The sequence below is a fragment of the Beta vulgaris genome, chromosome 8 (genome assembly GCF_026745355.1).
Source record: "Beta vulgaris subsp. vulgaris cultivar EL10 chromosome 8, EL10.2, whole genome shotgun sequence".
Taxonomy (NCBI): domain Eukaryota; kingdom Viridiplantae; phylum Streptophyta; class Magnoliopsida; order Caryophyllales; family Amaranthaceae; genus Beta; species Beta vulgaris.
Window position 1 is genome coordinate 60,529,912 of NC_079209.1, and position 15,435 is coordinate 60,545,346.

General features: G+C 37.4%; 1 protein-coding gene across 1 annotated transcript; it reads right to left on the reverse strand.

Moving 5' to 3' along the window:
- Positions 1 to 432: 432 nt before the first annotated feature.
- LOC104902339 (mitochondrial-processing peptidase subunit alpha) lies at positions 433 to 7,711 on the reverse strand. Its single transcript, XM_010690074.4, has 13 exons — positions 7,445 to 7,711; positions 6,414 to 6,656; positions 6,025 to 6,321; positions 5,766 to 5,933; positions 5,445 to 5,612; positions 5,278 to 5,358; positions 4,939 to 5,005; positions 4,467 to 4,564; positions 2,915 to 2,987; positions 2,754 to 2,824; positions 2,623 to 2,672; positions 896 to 1,008; positions 433 to 792 (listed from the first exon to the last, which is right to left on the reverse strand). The coding sequence occupies exons 1-13, from the start codon at positions 7,484 to 7,486 to the stop codon at positions 740 to 742; spliced, it is 1,524 nt and encodes a 507-aa protein (XP_010688376.1). The 5' UTR covers positions 7,487 to 7,711; the 3' UTR covers positions 433 to 739.
- Positions 7,712 to 15,435: the final 7,724 nt, after the last annotated feature.

Sequence of the window (15,435 nt, forward strand, 5' to 3'; positions counted from 1 at the left end):
TTTTTCCTTTGTTTATTCAACCAAAATATTACAATTAATGCTCTTTCATCAATTATTCTCCATTCTCTCTCCTAAAATCATCTTTTCCCATACAACATTTATTGATATAAACAAAAAATCTTTACTATCCCTCTTACATTCTACTTGCATAAATTACCGTGGAAAAAGGAAAATGGAAACTATATTTTGGGACGGAGGGAGTATGATCTTAGCAAATATTTTGACATAGTCATACCACATAACTTTCCAAACACCTTTGCGACTCTAAGCTCCTCCACTTTTTTTTTTGAGGGGAACTCTAAGCTCCTCCACTTAGTAGAAGCTAGATTGAAACCACAAACTCGATCTGGGCTCCAGTGTCATTATGGAGATGACAAATTCCATTATTAGAGTAAGCTAATCTCATGTATTTGCTATAAGTTAACAGCCAAATGCCAAAGAAAAAGAATGTAACGATTTTGTATGATTAAGGTTGTCTTGAATTACAACATCAACCATAAATTGCTGAAATACGCGTCGTAGGGGTTGTGAAACAACGCTAGCACAGGATAAATACATGGAAAATTTGCTCCTCAACACTGCGTATGCAGGATACCAAAAAATTATAGTCTCCAATTTCCTTTTATTATCAAAAAATAACTCCTGCCTGTAAAAGCTTCTTGAAGTCATAATCCAGAAGTGTTCAGGAAACCGAAGAGAAGAGAAGAGAAGGATGGCAAAGGTCCTTCGTTGGATTTCTTCACTTTGAATGGAAGATGCCACTTACAGAATCATAGTTTGGAACATAAAGAACTGCAAATGCAAGTGAACAAGATGGAAACGATCATTAAAAACATGAACAAAAATAATCAGAAGGCAAACAAAGCAAGTGATAATATAACTTCTATAAAGTTACCATCGCCATGAGAAGCCATTGTAAGAGGTGAGGATAAGAGCTTTTGTGCCATAGAACTGATGTCCTTTGTAGAGATCTCATCAATGGACTTCAAAAAATGTTCTACCGGTTTCCTGTAACATTGAAATAAAGATTATCTCAGTTGAAAGTCATCAATGGATTTCAAAAAATGTTCTACCGGTTTCCTGTAACATTGAAATAAAGATTATCTCAGTTGAAAGTCTTAGCAAAGCAATAAACCCCCAACATGAAAGTGATGTATGATCATCAACAGTAGCTTCTTTGCTAACACCTAACTCGTTAGTAAAATTATAATGATCCTTACTGCATACTGAAAACAACTCCAAACCTTTAACAATACATATGGTTCCACACTTCCAATTTTAGGGCGAACAAAGTAAAAAATGTCGATATGGCAAATTGAGCCCCACTGCCCCAGGCAACCATTTTAGATCTTAGGAAGGTTTCCCAGCCAACCACCCAAACTCAAAATTGGTATGAGTTGTTTTTATGACCCTTTGGGGGTAAATTAAGAGAAAAGGAGAAAAAAGAAAAGCAAAAGAATGGAGACTTGACGAAGAAAACATAAAGCAGCAGCAACTATTGATCCTTTGTCAACTAAACATACACTTTATTTTCACTCTCTACAGGTTACAAGTGCCTTTAAAAACCACGGTTGCAGCTGCATGCATGATAACAGTCAAGAGTGTCTTGGCATCATCTTGTATTTCACGGCTCTCTGGCATGCACTCCGGCATAAATAGACAGATTAAGAGAGAATGCATCACAGTTATACAAATTTTCTGAAACACTACTTTTTTATACTTTAGATTACGTTGTGGCCCCTTATTTAACTCTGTTACACCAACAGAAAATACTAAATAAATCTATGACTTTCCAGACTGCCTATATGTAGATAATGAATACTTGAACAGTTGTACTATGTATGTAACCAACAAAATGATAGAAATCAATAGTATGAAGATGCGTAATGCCTTTAATAACGGAATAACTACTACATGACAGTGTGTCAAGTAATCATGTAATGTAGATAAATGTGCTATGAAAGTAAGACAGCATAAATATATTTCGATCAGGCTCTAACTACATCAAAGTTTGCACACATGAAGATTTTTAGTAATTCTAATGGAATATAAAATTGACATGCAATATTGCCACGGTAATTGAAATTTAAAAGGAATGGTGCATAGATGAAAAAAGAAATTCAGTACAAATGAAACAAATAACGAGAAATGAAGGAACAGCAAGCCATTTCATTGATTATTAATAGTCAAATCATAATAGCGTGCTGCAAACTCAAATTCATGTTTAAGGCCTTGATAAAATTTGTGAAGTATTGCAGTTGTTGCCAACTTGCCATAGCATTCCAAACACTATTGCCAAAGCCAAAATCATGTGATATGGACAAGAATATATACTCCGTTTTTTTTTCCAGTAGTCCCCTCTTTTTTCCCACATATACCGAGGTAGAAGGGTTGGTGGGGTCAAAGGAATCGCATGCATATATTTTGTGAGAGGAAAAGTAAATGAGTGTAGAACAACAAAAATGCATCCCAATAACGAAAGAGGAGAGAAACAAATAAACGGAGGGGGGTAATGAGAGCATTTAATAACACAAGCAGAAACATGAAGATAACAGAAGAAATAGTGCTAATATGAAACTATGCGAGATAAAATTTAAAAAGCAGAAAGTCAATGAAGAGCACCTCTCTCCATATGTCAAAATTTGTCGGCCAATATCTTCCGATGCAACCATCTGTAATATAAACATTGAGTAAGAATAATAGCAAAACTACCGAAAAAAGAATTTAAACATGCACAACTAAAGGAAACTTACTCTAGATTCCAAATTCATCAGAATAGCAGACTTTGTTGCTGCTTTAGCACGATCTAGCTGTAATTGTGTGACTGAAGAAAAGCGTTGAGCAGCCTTTCAGTCAGTAACTCACATAGATTTAACCAAAAATATATATATGAACCGATATATAAGGAACCTACCTTCTCCAGGTGTTGCGACTGCAATGAGTTCTCTAGCAGCAATCTCAATTGCTTTTGTTACAAAGTCAGAACCCTAAAAGAAAAAAAGACACCTAGAGTAAAAAGCCATTCTAGCAAAGAATTATTTCTTTTTCTTTTGGAGTGAATCCAGAAAAGTATTTCTAGAAGAGAACACACATACAGTATTCCACAATAACACACTGCATCTTATTCAATGAAAACCACCATAATAACATATCTTGTATTATGTATACCAGTGTTACTCCGACACCTTCATTTACCTCAAAAACGGGGTGCCGTGTCATGTCCGACACGACACTTTACTTGGATGCTTCATTTTTAACTAAAAACTTGACTTTTTTCTACAAAATAGCCGAGTCGGACACTTGGACACCCGTATCCGAGTAGAAACTCAATCGGTCTGAGTAACATAGATGTATACCGCAAAAGATATTTGGACCTAATAGAAACCACAACAATTTCCATACAGATTCTTGATCATTAAAATACTATACTTCTAAGCCCGACCATACAGGTGAATTACACAGTTCAATTTAAGTACATGTAAAACAAACTCATTGCTGCATCCATTAACATTAGGCAGCACAATGATCCCAAGTCCAAGCATGACAGTATTAGATTATGCATTCAATACAAATGCTTCTGCAAGGGCCACAATAGCATAAACGATGGTCTCTAATTCCAATCAAGCAATTAATGTGACTGAACACTAGAAATTGGACCAGATAGCACGCCCCACTCTACATCCCCCGGGTTTTTCCCCTGTAAAAAGAAATTGAAAGACAACAGGCAAGACAGTAAAAAGTGCCAACGAAATATTATGTTTACTGTTCTACTCTTTATCCTTCTTGTCAGAATTCCCACTAAATGGGCTGCAAAGTCAGAAAACCCCGTCCAGAAGGAGGAGCTTCCGAGAACCTCATTCTGATGCCAGACCAAATCAAGAGAAAAAAACGTAAAAAGGGACAAATGGCAAAGGCCACTTTCCTGAATTCTGTTTGGTTTAATGTAGGAAAGATTTGCATAATACCCATAGGGTTTTCCATTTGCAGTAACCTAACAGCATTCCTTCCACCATCAACACCACCACTTCCTATTACCACATACATCAGGGCCCTTCTCCAAAAGTCACTTCTGATTACTGAGATTTGTTAAGCTAAAAAAGGAAGAATATCTTGTACTCCGTCTCCTTTTAATTTGCAATCACTTGCCAGCATTTAGAGCTCCAATGTATGTCCACCAAATCTCCCTCTACTAAAACCATCCATATTCCCAGATATCTCACCAACCAAGACGTGTAATACACCACCACCATCACCACTCCTCACCCAAAGCAGCCAAGCCATCTCAATTGCATGAAACCCCAAGCAATAGGATGCGATGATCCCACGGAAATAATGTAACTAATAAGATCTCCACAAAGGACATCAATTCCGAGGAAATAATGTAATTAATCACGCAAAATTAACTTCTAGTTCATATTAAACAAAAAGAGAGTAGAAAGATTGCGCTATCTTAAAGATCTGCTTACAGTGGTAGCTTGAATTCCAAAGAGGCCAGTGGTATTGTAGATGCTGTTGAAGGCAGAGAAGGAATGGATTTGTGGGTACTCGTTAAGGACATTCAAATCTGCTCATATTAAAAGAAAAAGGTTGACAGAGGTCAAAAGTACTCAAACATACATGATGATTTCAAATATAGTCAAATCCCTATGCAAGTAAACATGGGAAAAATATGTGAAACAGATATATTAAACTCCTATCTGATGTTCAATAAATAGTAAACAGAAATATTGGAGCCGATTTTCTTTCACTGAAGAGATGGGTAAGGAAGGTAATTTCAGTAACTTGTCCATTGAACAATAATGACACATATCAGTATCAGTGACTCAACACATACAGTCAAAGGCACTAATCTTTTGCTTTAGTTGGTCAGTTTCAGAACAGATCAAGTTCAATATAGGGGAAAAAACGAACAACTATGAGCTTACAAAAATTACTCACATAGTCGTGAATACATTCCTTTTCCAGGACCACCAGCAGAAAAGGATCCACCACCTCCCATTAGCATCTACAGATGTGCACAAGAACCTTTTAGTTTTTCCAACAAGCAACACAATAATGTATGAAGATGTAGATAAATAAATATAGAAAAAATGATACCAAAACTTTTTAACTATATTCTACAACAAGATCATCAACGTCATCATTACTCATGTGCCTGTAAAGAGGCTCTTGTCCATAACAAGAAGAGGCATCACAATTACAAGGCCATAACCTTACTACTTCTATGCAATTACACAGAACAGGATAAAAAAAACAAACAGAACACCTATTTTATACCTGAAGAACAGTCATAACCATTGCATCTTTATCCTTATGCCAGCCACCAGGAAGTTCAAAAGCCAGTGCAAAATGTGTCATCTGACATCCAAGTAGATTAAAAGTTCAAACCAGTCACTAAGTACAGAATACAAATGAAAAATTAGGAAAAAGATAGCATTACAAACCCCTGATCCTGCTTGGCAACGGTAATCCCCACCAATATAAACAGATTTTGGCTCTTCTGGACGTGGTACATGAGGTAGGTCTGACAGAAGAGGCTCTGCAATAGATAACAGGTCTTCATGCTCAACCCCAGAAGCAGCAAGTACCATACGAGGAGCAGTATAATTCTCCTGAAATTCTCAAAGAAAATCCTTCATTAGAAGCAAAGTTTTAAAATTTGAAGAAAAAAAGAAGAAGATACCAAAGAAACAAAAGTCTGCGCGACAAACTCAAAGCGTGAGAATCATGTAGTGCAAAGTATACAAGCAGCATTCTATACTTACAGCAACAAATTGCTCCAAAACAGAGCTATCCAATCGGAACATTGTTGATTCTTGAGCCATAAGAGAGTTTGCTAGGGCACCTGAGTAGCCAGCAGAATGGATTGCCTCCACAAGCAATGCCTGAGGGTTGTTGGAAGCTTCATTTACCTCAAGCTTCAGCTTCTTGAGCTGCAAGAAGGTAGAAACTTTTCAGCATGATTTCTCTCAAGCAACAAAGCAGAGATAGGTAGAGACGGGAGAAATGAGATCAAGAAATTACCGTCTCATTGACCTCCCAATCCAAAAATGCAGGGTTCCTCACAGAATCTACAAGAAGTTCAACCATTTCAGGAACATAAGTCTTCAAAGCATCAAAAGTGTAACCCATCTGCTCCCGAGAAGCTGAGGCTGTCACATTTCCTCCTACAGCCTCCACTTCACGCACAATGCGCAGGTGGCTACGGTTTGTTGTGCTTTTGAATGCCATGCGCTCTAAAAGGTGTGTTGCGCCAAATGAGTATGGTGTCTCATAAATCGACCCAGAATCAACATACAGACCAATAGAGGCTGTAGGGTTCTGCATAAGAAGTTCCAAGAAGGATTTTCACTATAAAAAAACTTAACACAAACCTTAGACATCTCTGAACAAGAAATAATATCAAGACTTACAGGTGATGCTTCAGATGCAATCTTGACCCCATTCGGAAGCGTAGTTACAATGGTTTTTGCCGGTTCCACATAGTCAGGCAAAGAAGGTGGCACTGTTACTCCCTCCAATGGGAAATCTAGCGGAGGGACAGAACTAGACTTTCCCCCAAAAATCCAGCTGAATAATCCCGATGAAGTGTTTGTTTGCACAGCTGCAGCACTTGAACTGGCATACCGCGCCAAATACCTGCTGCCTCCACGAGCCTAATTTAATAGTTTGACATCAAACAGTCAGCTTCTTCTATCACCAAACCACTAAACCTTTTCAATCAAGAACCTCTTCAAAAGGAAGCCTCATAATATTTATTACACTATGTCACTATCTTTCAAATTCAGTCCCAACGTCACACATTGTAGAAAATTCATCATGCCCCATTACTTTCCAGCAAATTTCAACAGAGTCACAAAATCTCATAACCAAATCGTACACATACTGTAAATTGAACTCCGAATGCCAGGTACGACACTAATCACCCAATCCCCCCCCCCAATTCCTGCCTCTCCTGTCCACCACCCGGAAACTACAACACTTTCTAACAACATGATCAAATCACTTGTAAAAGGAACCTCTTAAAGGAAAAACCTTCCATAAACATACAACGGTAATCAAAATTAGAGTTAAAACATATCTAATAAACCTAAAATTCATAATAAAAAAAAAAACTGGCATGGCATTGCATTGTACATCCACCATAAAATGGTCCAAAATCCAAATCACATAACATAAATCGTTCATAACAAAACAAAATTCCACCAAAAGTAAGAAATTTCCCAAACAATACAACATTTCTACATAAAATACAAATCAAATGGAAAAACAAATTCAAAACAAGTAACTTAATTTCAACAGATCTAAAACAAAAATCACACAAATTTGCGATTATCAAACTTACATCGATTAACATATACGACATACACAATCAAAACAAATAACAAATTAAAATCAACAAGAGTAGAAACAAATTAGGGTTCGTAAGAAATTAAAAAGTAACCTTATTAAGAGCTTTGGTACGAGAAGCTGCAACTCTATACATGATCGATTTATCGATTGATTTGATAAGATTAAGAACAAAAAAAGTGTAGATTTGAGGTTGAGTTTAGGTGATTTGAGCTTTAATGGATGGATTTTCTCTCTCCTCTTTTTTCTGGGTTTGTGGGAGAGTTGAGACTGCGGAAAGTATGAGGTTTCTTCGACGTTTGAGGAGAGGAGAGAGAAAATTGGGGAAAATGATGATGTTGTTTGTTGGGCTTGTTTTTTGTTTTTACTGTTGAAAAATTGGACTAGTTTTTGTTGTAATTGGTATAGAATTTTATGTTGGACTTTACTATAAGATTGGGTTGGAGATTTTGAAACTTTATTGTAAATGGGTAATTTTGTTAATGCTTCTATCTTGTGAAAAACTTGTGAAGAAACTAGAGAAGTGGTTTTAGAGGTGTTGAGGTATATTTGTTTGGTTTTCGCAGGTGTTGAGGTATATTTGTTTGGTTTTCGCCTTAAAATTAGTGTGTAGTTTGGGGGATGAATTTTTACTTTGAAGTATTGAGGTATATTTGTTTGGTTTTTGCCTTGAAATTAGTGTGTAGTTTCGAGGCTGAGTTTTTACTTTGAAGTATTGAGGTACATTTATTTCGTTTTCGCCTTAAAACTAGTGTATAGTTTCGGACCTGAGTTTTTACTTTGAAGTTTGAAGTATTGAGGTATAGTTGTTTGGTTTTTGCGTTGAAACTAGTGTATGGCTTTGGGGCTGAGTTTTTACTTTGAAGTATTGAGGTGCATTTGTTTGGTTTTTGCCTTAAAACTAGTGTATAGTTTCGGATGTGAGTTTTTACTTTGAATAACTAGAGAAGTAGTCTTAGAGTTAGAGGTACATTTTGTTTGGTTTTCGTTTTAAAGGAAATGTGTAACAATGCTTTGAGTTCGTACTTTGAGTAACCTACCAATACTACTTGAAATTTCACAACACTACTAAAATGAATTGGGAGAAATTAAATTGAACTAAAATGAACTGAAATGGGATAAATTTGAATTGTCGAGAGTAATCAAACTGAACTAAACTGCGCTGAACTAAAGATAAGTCCATAAGAACAAGGCCTTATAATCAGAGGATTTTGCTTCCCATTCTCCTTGTTTCTCTTTTTAAAATTATTTCTTTTTTTTCATTTATAAACTAAACCGCCCTTTAGGGCTTGTTCTCCCCAACTTATTTTCAGTTCAGTTCAATCCAGTTAAGTTGCAATGAGTTCAGCTCCAATTATCATTTTTATTAGTTATAATTCAATTCATTCAGTTCAGTTCAATTCTGTTTGATGCATTTTCTCTTCGACATAAAATAACTGAACTGAATTGAACTGAACTGAAATGAATTAAATTATAACTAATAGAAATGATAATTGGAGCTGAACATAATCGATTGCAATTGAACATAACTGAACTGAACTGAAATAAGTTGGGAGATAGAGATGGCCAACCGTGCGGGCCAATCCATCCTAATCAGCCCAACGTCGTGGGCCGTGTGAGTCGGGCTCGCAAAAAGTCCGGTCCAGCGCAACTCGAACCGTGAAACTGGTGGGTGGGTCGTGGGCATGATTTCTTGAGCCCATCCCACTAAAGCCCGCTACTAAAACTGCTCAGCTCGGACCACAAAACTGGTACAACCCGGCCCATGAACCGGACCAACCCAATCCAAGTAAATATTAAGTAAATATTGAACCAAATTGTGTATATTTTAATCAAATTGTATAGATTTTCATCAAATTGCATATATTTTAATTCAATCAAATTTAAAAATAATAAAATTATTCATCAATATTAATAATTGTATATATTTTAATTCATTTTAAAGATTTTATGTAATAATAATGAATAATTTCAATGATTAAATAATTCTAAAAAAAATTCTTATGTCAACCCGCCAGTCTGGTCCAGCCCACAAGACCAACGAACCGCCAGACCCGATTAACCGTGAAAAAACTAGTAACAAACTGGTTAGGGCCAAGATTTATCGACCCGCAGACCATCCCGCACAGCCCATGAAATTCACCGTCCTGAGCTGTGAAATCTCAACCCAACCCGCTACGTCCTACGATCCAGCCCACATTAATAACCATCACTATTAGGAGAAAACAGGTCCTTAATCTATTAGATGATGCTAAACAGAAAAATTAGAAAACAAAGAAAAGCTCCTCGCGTGCACGTGACGTTGAGGTTGACGGAAGATGCACAACTGCTTCGGCGTGTATGGCCAGGAATCAGGATGGAAGCATAACTCATTAGGCAATGGTGATTGGTGTGGCAATTGCCATACGTCATACCATATAATGCCACAAAATAATGTTTGTATTATAATTTAAACACCATTATTATTAGGACTACTAGTCCACACTACAAACCCGATCCACGCAATTTATTACTTTAAAAAACTAGTTATTAGGTTCGGACTATGTCCGGATAAGAAAAAATTTCATTTATTAATATAATACTTTTTGATAATAACACTAAATACAATTTAGTCGAGTGGTTAAAACTTTAGTATATCTACTTGAGGTTTCGGGATCAAACACTATACTATGCAATTTCTTAATTTTTTTTATTGTACATGGATTACATAACTAAAACTCCCTAGGAAGAGCGCCACGTGGCAAAGTTTCTTGTTTTCGCACACCTTTTAATATATTTGTATAGATAGATAATTCAATAAATAGGGTCAATATTAAATAGTTATAGCAATTACCTTTTTTTGGCCCTCATCTCTCTTACGATCAATTGATCAACAACAATAAATGATTCACTTTCTGGTTCGAAATAAGGGGAAAAGGGCAAATATGAAAAAGCCAACATCGTAAAATATGGTTAATGATCAAAATCCAACAAAAAGGTAGTTTTTCATAAAATTTGTTTTTATATAGAGCTTGTCTTATAAAAGACCTTCTATTTTTAAATTAAAATTAGACAATGATAATGCCAATATTAAAAAGAGAATTAGCTTAATAATGACTAGGTTAATTTCTTTTTGTGACTAATTTAATCCATTTAGTAACTAGAACTTTTATATTATAATTAGACCGTTTCTTATAATAATTTTTGTTTTATATAAGGTAGTTTTTAATAAATTTTTCCTTAATTATAAGTCAAAGACTTTAAAATAAACTTATACATTGATGTAAATCTAATTAATATAAAAAGATAGAGTAGACACTGAGACAAATGCATGTGAGAGTATAATATTACTTTAGTATTCTATTATTAGAACCTTGAGAATTATTAATTCAACATGACCTTATATTCTTAACCAATTAGTTATTGCATGTAATACTTGATGACATTGTTAAACATGTCATAAAGATCAATCAACCATGAATGCAAGTATATTTCTCTCCAAGGTTGTTCTCACTTTTCTCATTACTTTCTGTTGTGTTTCTTACAATCACCTTCAGTCACTATTTATGTGACGGCACAAAAGAGGATCCCTAGGTCATTCTCACTAGACCAATAAGTAAAGGACACCTGGACCATAACAAGACAACAGACATGATCATAAACAGACAACAGACTACATACTCCACTACCATTCACCAGAAATAGCAGCCACTACTAATTACAGCATCATTGTACTATCCTCTGTGTACTATCTACCTACTGAGGTTACTAATCCCTTCTCAACACTCCCCCTCAAGCTGAGAGTGAGGAGAGTTCTGAACTCCCAGCTTGTGAAGAAGATAGTGATGTTGTGCTGTAGGAAGAAGCTTTGTAAATACATCAGCCAGCTGTTGTTTAGAAGAGATGTAGGTAGGTTTGATCACTCCTTCTTCTGTTTTGTCTCGAATGAAGTGACAATCAATGTCAACATGCTTTGTTCTTTCATGGTGCACTGGGTTAGCTGCAATAGCCAAGGCAGCTTGGTTGTCACAGTGCACTGAAGTTGTCCCAACTGACTTGATCCCCAGATCCCTCAGCAGTTGTTTGAGCCACATGACTTCACAAATGGCAAGAGCCATTGACCTGTATTCAGCTTCTGCACTACTTCGAGCAACCACAGTTTGTCTCTTAGCTTTCCAGGATATAGGAGATCTTCCAAGGAGAATACAAAAACCTGAGGTAGACCTTCTTGTGGAAGCACACCCACCCCAATCACTGTCACAATAAGCTTGGAGTTGGGCAGTTGAGTTGTTTGCAAGCAGAATACCTTGCCTAGGACTCCCTGCTAGATATCTCAGCACCCTTTTAGCAGCTTGCATATGTATGCTAGTAGGTTTATGCATAAATTTGCTAAGAACATGGACAGTAAAGGCTATGTCAGGCCTTGTAAGGGTTAAGTAGATTAACTTTCCCACCAGCTTCTGATAAGGTTCAGCATGAGGCATAGGAGTCCCTTCCTCACTAGCGAGCTTTACATGTGAGTCCATGGGAAGCTTGAGAGATTTACACTGCACCATCCCATAGTCTTTCAGCAAGTCCATGATGTACTTCCTTTGAGATAGGAAGATTCCATCTTCACATTGATCAACTTCTATTCCAAGAAAGTATCTAAGTACTCCCATATCTTTCATATGAAAGTGAGTACTTAGGAGAGCTTTAGTATCTTGAATAGCTTGAAGGTTAGGTCCAGCAAGGATTAAGTCATCCACATACACCAGCACTACAAGAAGGTTTTCACCACTTCCTTTAACAAACATTGAATAGTCTGACTTGGACTGGGTGAAGTGATGGCTTTTAAGTGTGGTGCTAAGCTTAGCAAACCACTGTCTGGGTGCTTGTTTGAGCCCATACAGTGACTTGTTGAGCTTACACACTTTATCACTCAATGTTGTATGTTTACTCTCACCATTTTTATGCACTTGAAGCCTATGTCCTGCACCATGGTATCCTGGAGGAAGCTTCATGTACACATTTTCCTGTAAATCACCATGTAGAAAGGCATTTTTAACATCCATTTGATGTAAATGCCAACTCTGAATTGAAGCAACAGCAAGTAAGGACCTTACTGTAGCCATTTTAGCTACAGGAGCAAAAGTTTGCTCATAATCTATCCCATACTTTTGTCTATTTCCCATAATGACTAACCTAGCTTTGTGTCTATTCACACTTCCATCACTGTGATATTTTATTTTATACAGCCATTTGCATCCAATGGCTTGTTTTCCATGAGGCAAATTTGTGATACTCCAAGTGTTATTCTCCTCTAGGGCACTTAGTTCCTCATTCATGGCCTCCACCCACTTGGGATCAGTGATGGCTTGGTTGTAGTGTTTAGGTTCATTGTTATGGCTGGTTTGAGAGAAAAAACATGAGAAGACAGGGCTGCTGTTAATAGAGATTTTGTTGTGAACAAGGCTAGGTGTAGTGTTTGAGGAAGTGATTGTATTGGCAGTTATGTAGTCTTGGTGCCATGCTGGGGTTTTATGGGGTCTACTGGATCTTCTGACTTCAGGGTGAGAGCCTGGGGCAGTTTCAGTTCCTGGTTCCACACCTTCTTCACCATTTTCTTCACTCATCTCCTCAACATCACAAGTAGCATGTATATTCACATCACTCACTGCTTCTATTGATTTGCTTTTATGAAACAACTTGTATGGGAATATTGTTTCATAGAATTTTACATCTCTACTGACAAATATCACATTATTAGTGAGATTAAGCAATTTGTATCCCTTTTGCAGCTGGGGGTATCCCAAGAATACACATGGTACACCCCTTGCAGTGAATTTATCCTTCTTTCTACTAGGATTATAAGCAAGAGCTAAGCAACCAAAAGTTTTCAAGTGAGTGTAAGAAGGAGAGGTTTGATAAAGTACCTCATAGGGAGTTTTGTCATCCAAGACTTTGCTAGGCAGCCTATTAGTGATATGAACAGCACACATAGCACAGTCACCCCAGTATTGTAGGGGCAAGCCACTCTGGAACCTTAAAGCTCTAGCCATCTCCAGTATGTTCCTGTGTTTCCTCTCTGCTCTTCCATTTTGCTCAGGTCTATCTACACATGATGTTTGATGAGTAATGCCAAGTTTGCTGAAAAATGGTCTGCATTGCTTGTCATCAAATTCCATAGCATTATCTGATCTAAACACCTTCACTTGCTTTCCATACTGAGTTCTACTCATGTTCACAAAGTTTTCAATGGCAACAAAGGCATCAGATTTGTGTTTGAGCAGGTGTATCCATGTCACCCTGCTGTGATCATCCACTAGAGTGAGAAAGTATCTATGATTCATCCTGGTGGCCACCTTGTAAGGCCCCCAGATGTCCATGTGGATCATATCAAAGCTCTCTGCCATTCTAGACTTACTCACACTGAATGGGAGCCTTGTGAACTTTGCTAGAGGACAGGTGATGCACACATCATCTGAGTCATCCTTGTATCCTTTCAAGCCCTTGATCTTCTCAATTCTCTTCATAGGAGCATGACCAAGCCTCCAATGCCACAGAGTGTTAGTCTTGACACTAGGTACATTCTCAAGAGTTGCTGGAATTTTACATCCAGCATTCACATTCATTGCTGCCAATTTTTTTTCATCTCCCCCTGTCTTCATTGTACCCATGTCACACATTCTTTTCCACTCATTTATCACTTTGCTCATAGGTAGGTTTATTAAGTAGTATAGCCCATGTAATGTTCTTCCAACACCACAAATTTTCTTGCTTTCTTTTTCTTGCAATACACAAAATTCTGAGTGAAACTCGATTTTTATATTGTGATCCTTAGAAAGTTTTTGAACTGAAAGAAGATTGTGTTTGAAGCTAGGAATGTATAACACATTCTTCAGCAACATTCCATTTCCCAGCTGCACATTTCCACTGTGAGAGATAAGAGATGTCTCACCAGTGGGGAGGTTTATCTTCTGCTCTTTGAAGCATTTCACAACATCAGTCATAATTTCCATGCATCCAGTCATGTGATCTGATGCACCTGAGTCTATAATCCACTCATTTCCCTCTGTTTCAGCAAAATTACAGCTTACCATCCCAGCATAACTGTACTCCATTTCATCTTCAGTATCAGAGGATGCACCCTTGGATGGTGTGGGAAGCATTCTCATTAGCTGTTCTAGTTGTTGAGTAGTAAAGGTGCTTCCACTAGCACTGCTGCTTTCACCACTGCTTCTCACATTTGCAGCTATTCTTCCACCTCTACTGTTTCTTCCTCCTCTATTCCACCTTCCTCCTCTGGTGCTACTCCCACTCTCTCTAAATTTCTCCCTCTGCTCTTTCTGAGCCTTTGGGTGTCTGGGTGGATAGCCAATTATTCTCCAGCACTTTTCTTTGATGTGCCCAATTTTCCCACACTCACCACATGTTACATCACTTGTTCCCTTGCTCATCATAGCAGCTGACTCCATTTCTTCCTTCACAGGTTTTAACACATCTCTCTGGCTCTCTTCCTGATGCAGGTAACTACAAGCAATGTTAAGAGTTGGGAGTGGATCCATCATGAGCAAGTGACTCCTCTGGACTGCATATCCCTCATCGAGTCCATTAAGGAACTGAAATAGCTTCAGTTCCTCCTGCTGATCATTGAGTGCTTTCAGGAATGCACCTATTTCACTGTTTACAGTGGTTATGGGAGGAAGTTCCTTCAAATTTTCTAACTCTTCCCACAGCCCATTCATATCTGTGTAATAGTCAGTGATACTTCTTCCTTCTTGTTTTTTTTCATATAACTCTTTATTGAGCTTATATTTCCTAGACCCATTTGCAACTGTGAACCTTTGTTCTAACTGACTCCATATGAGAGTTGCAGTATTTAAGAACATAATGGATCTTTTAATTGATTCACTTACACTCCCTAGTATCCATGATATCACCATATTATTGCAAGTGTCCCATGCCTCCTGTTTTACAGCATCAGATGCATCTCTCTTCACTACTCCAGTTACAAATCCCAGCTTCCTTTTGGAAGCCAGACCTATCTCCATAGATCTTTTCCAGGGTCTGTAGTTGGAAGCTCCTTCTAGTTTTTCCACACTAACTGAGTTACTTCCATCAGAT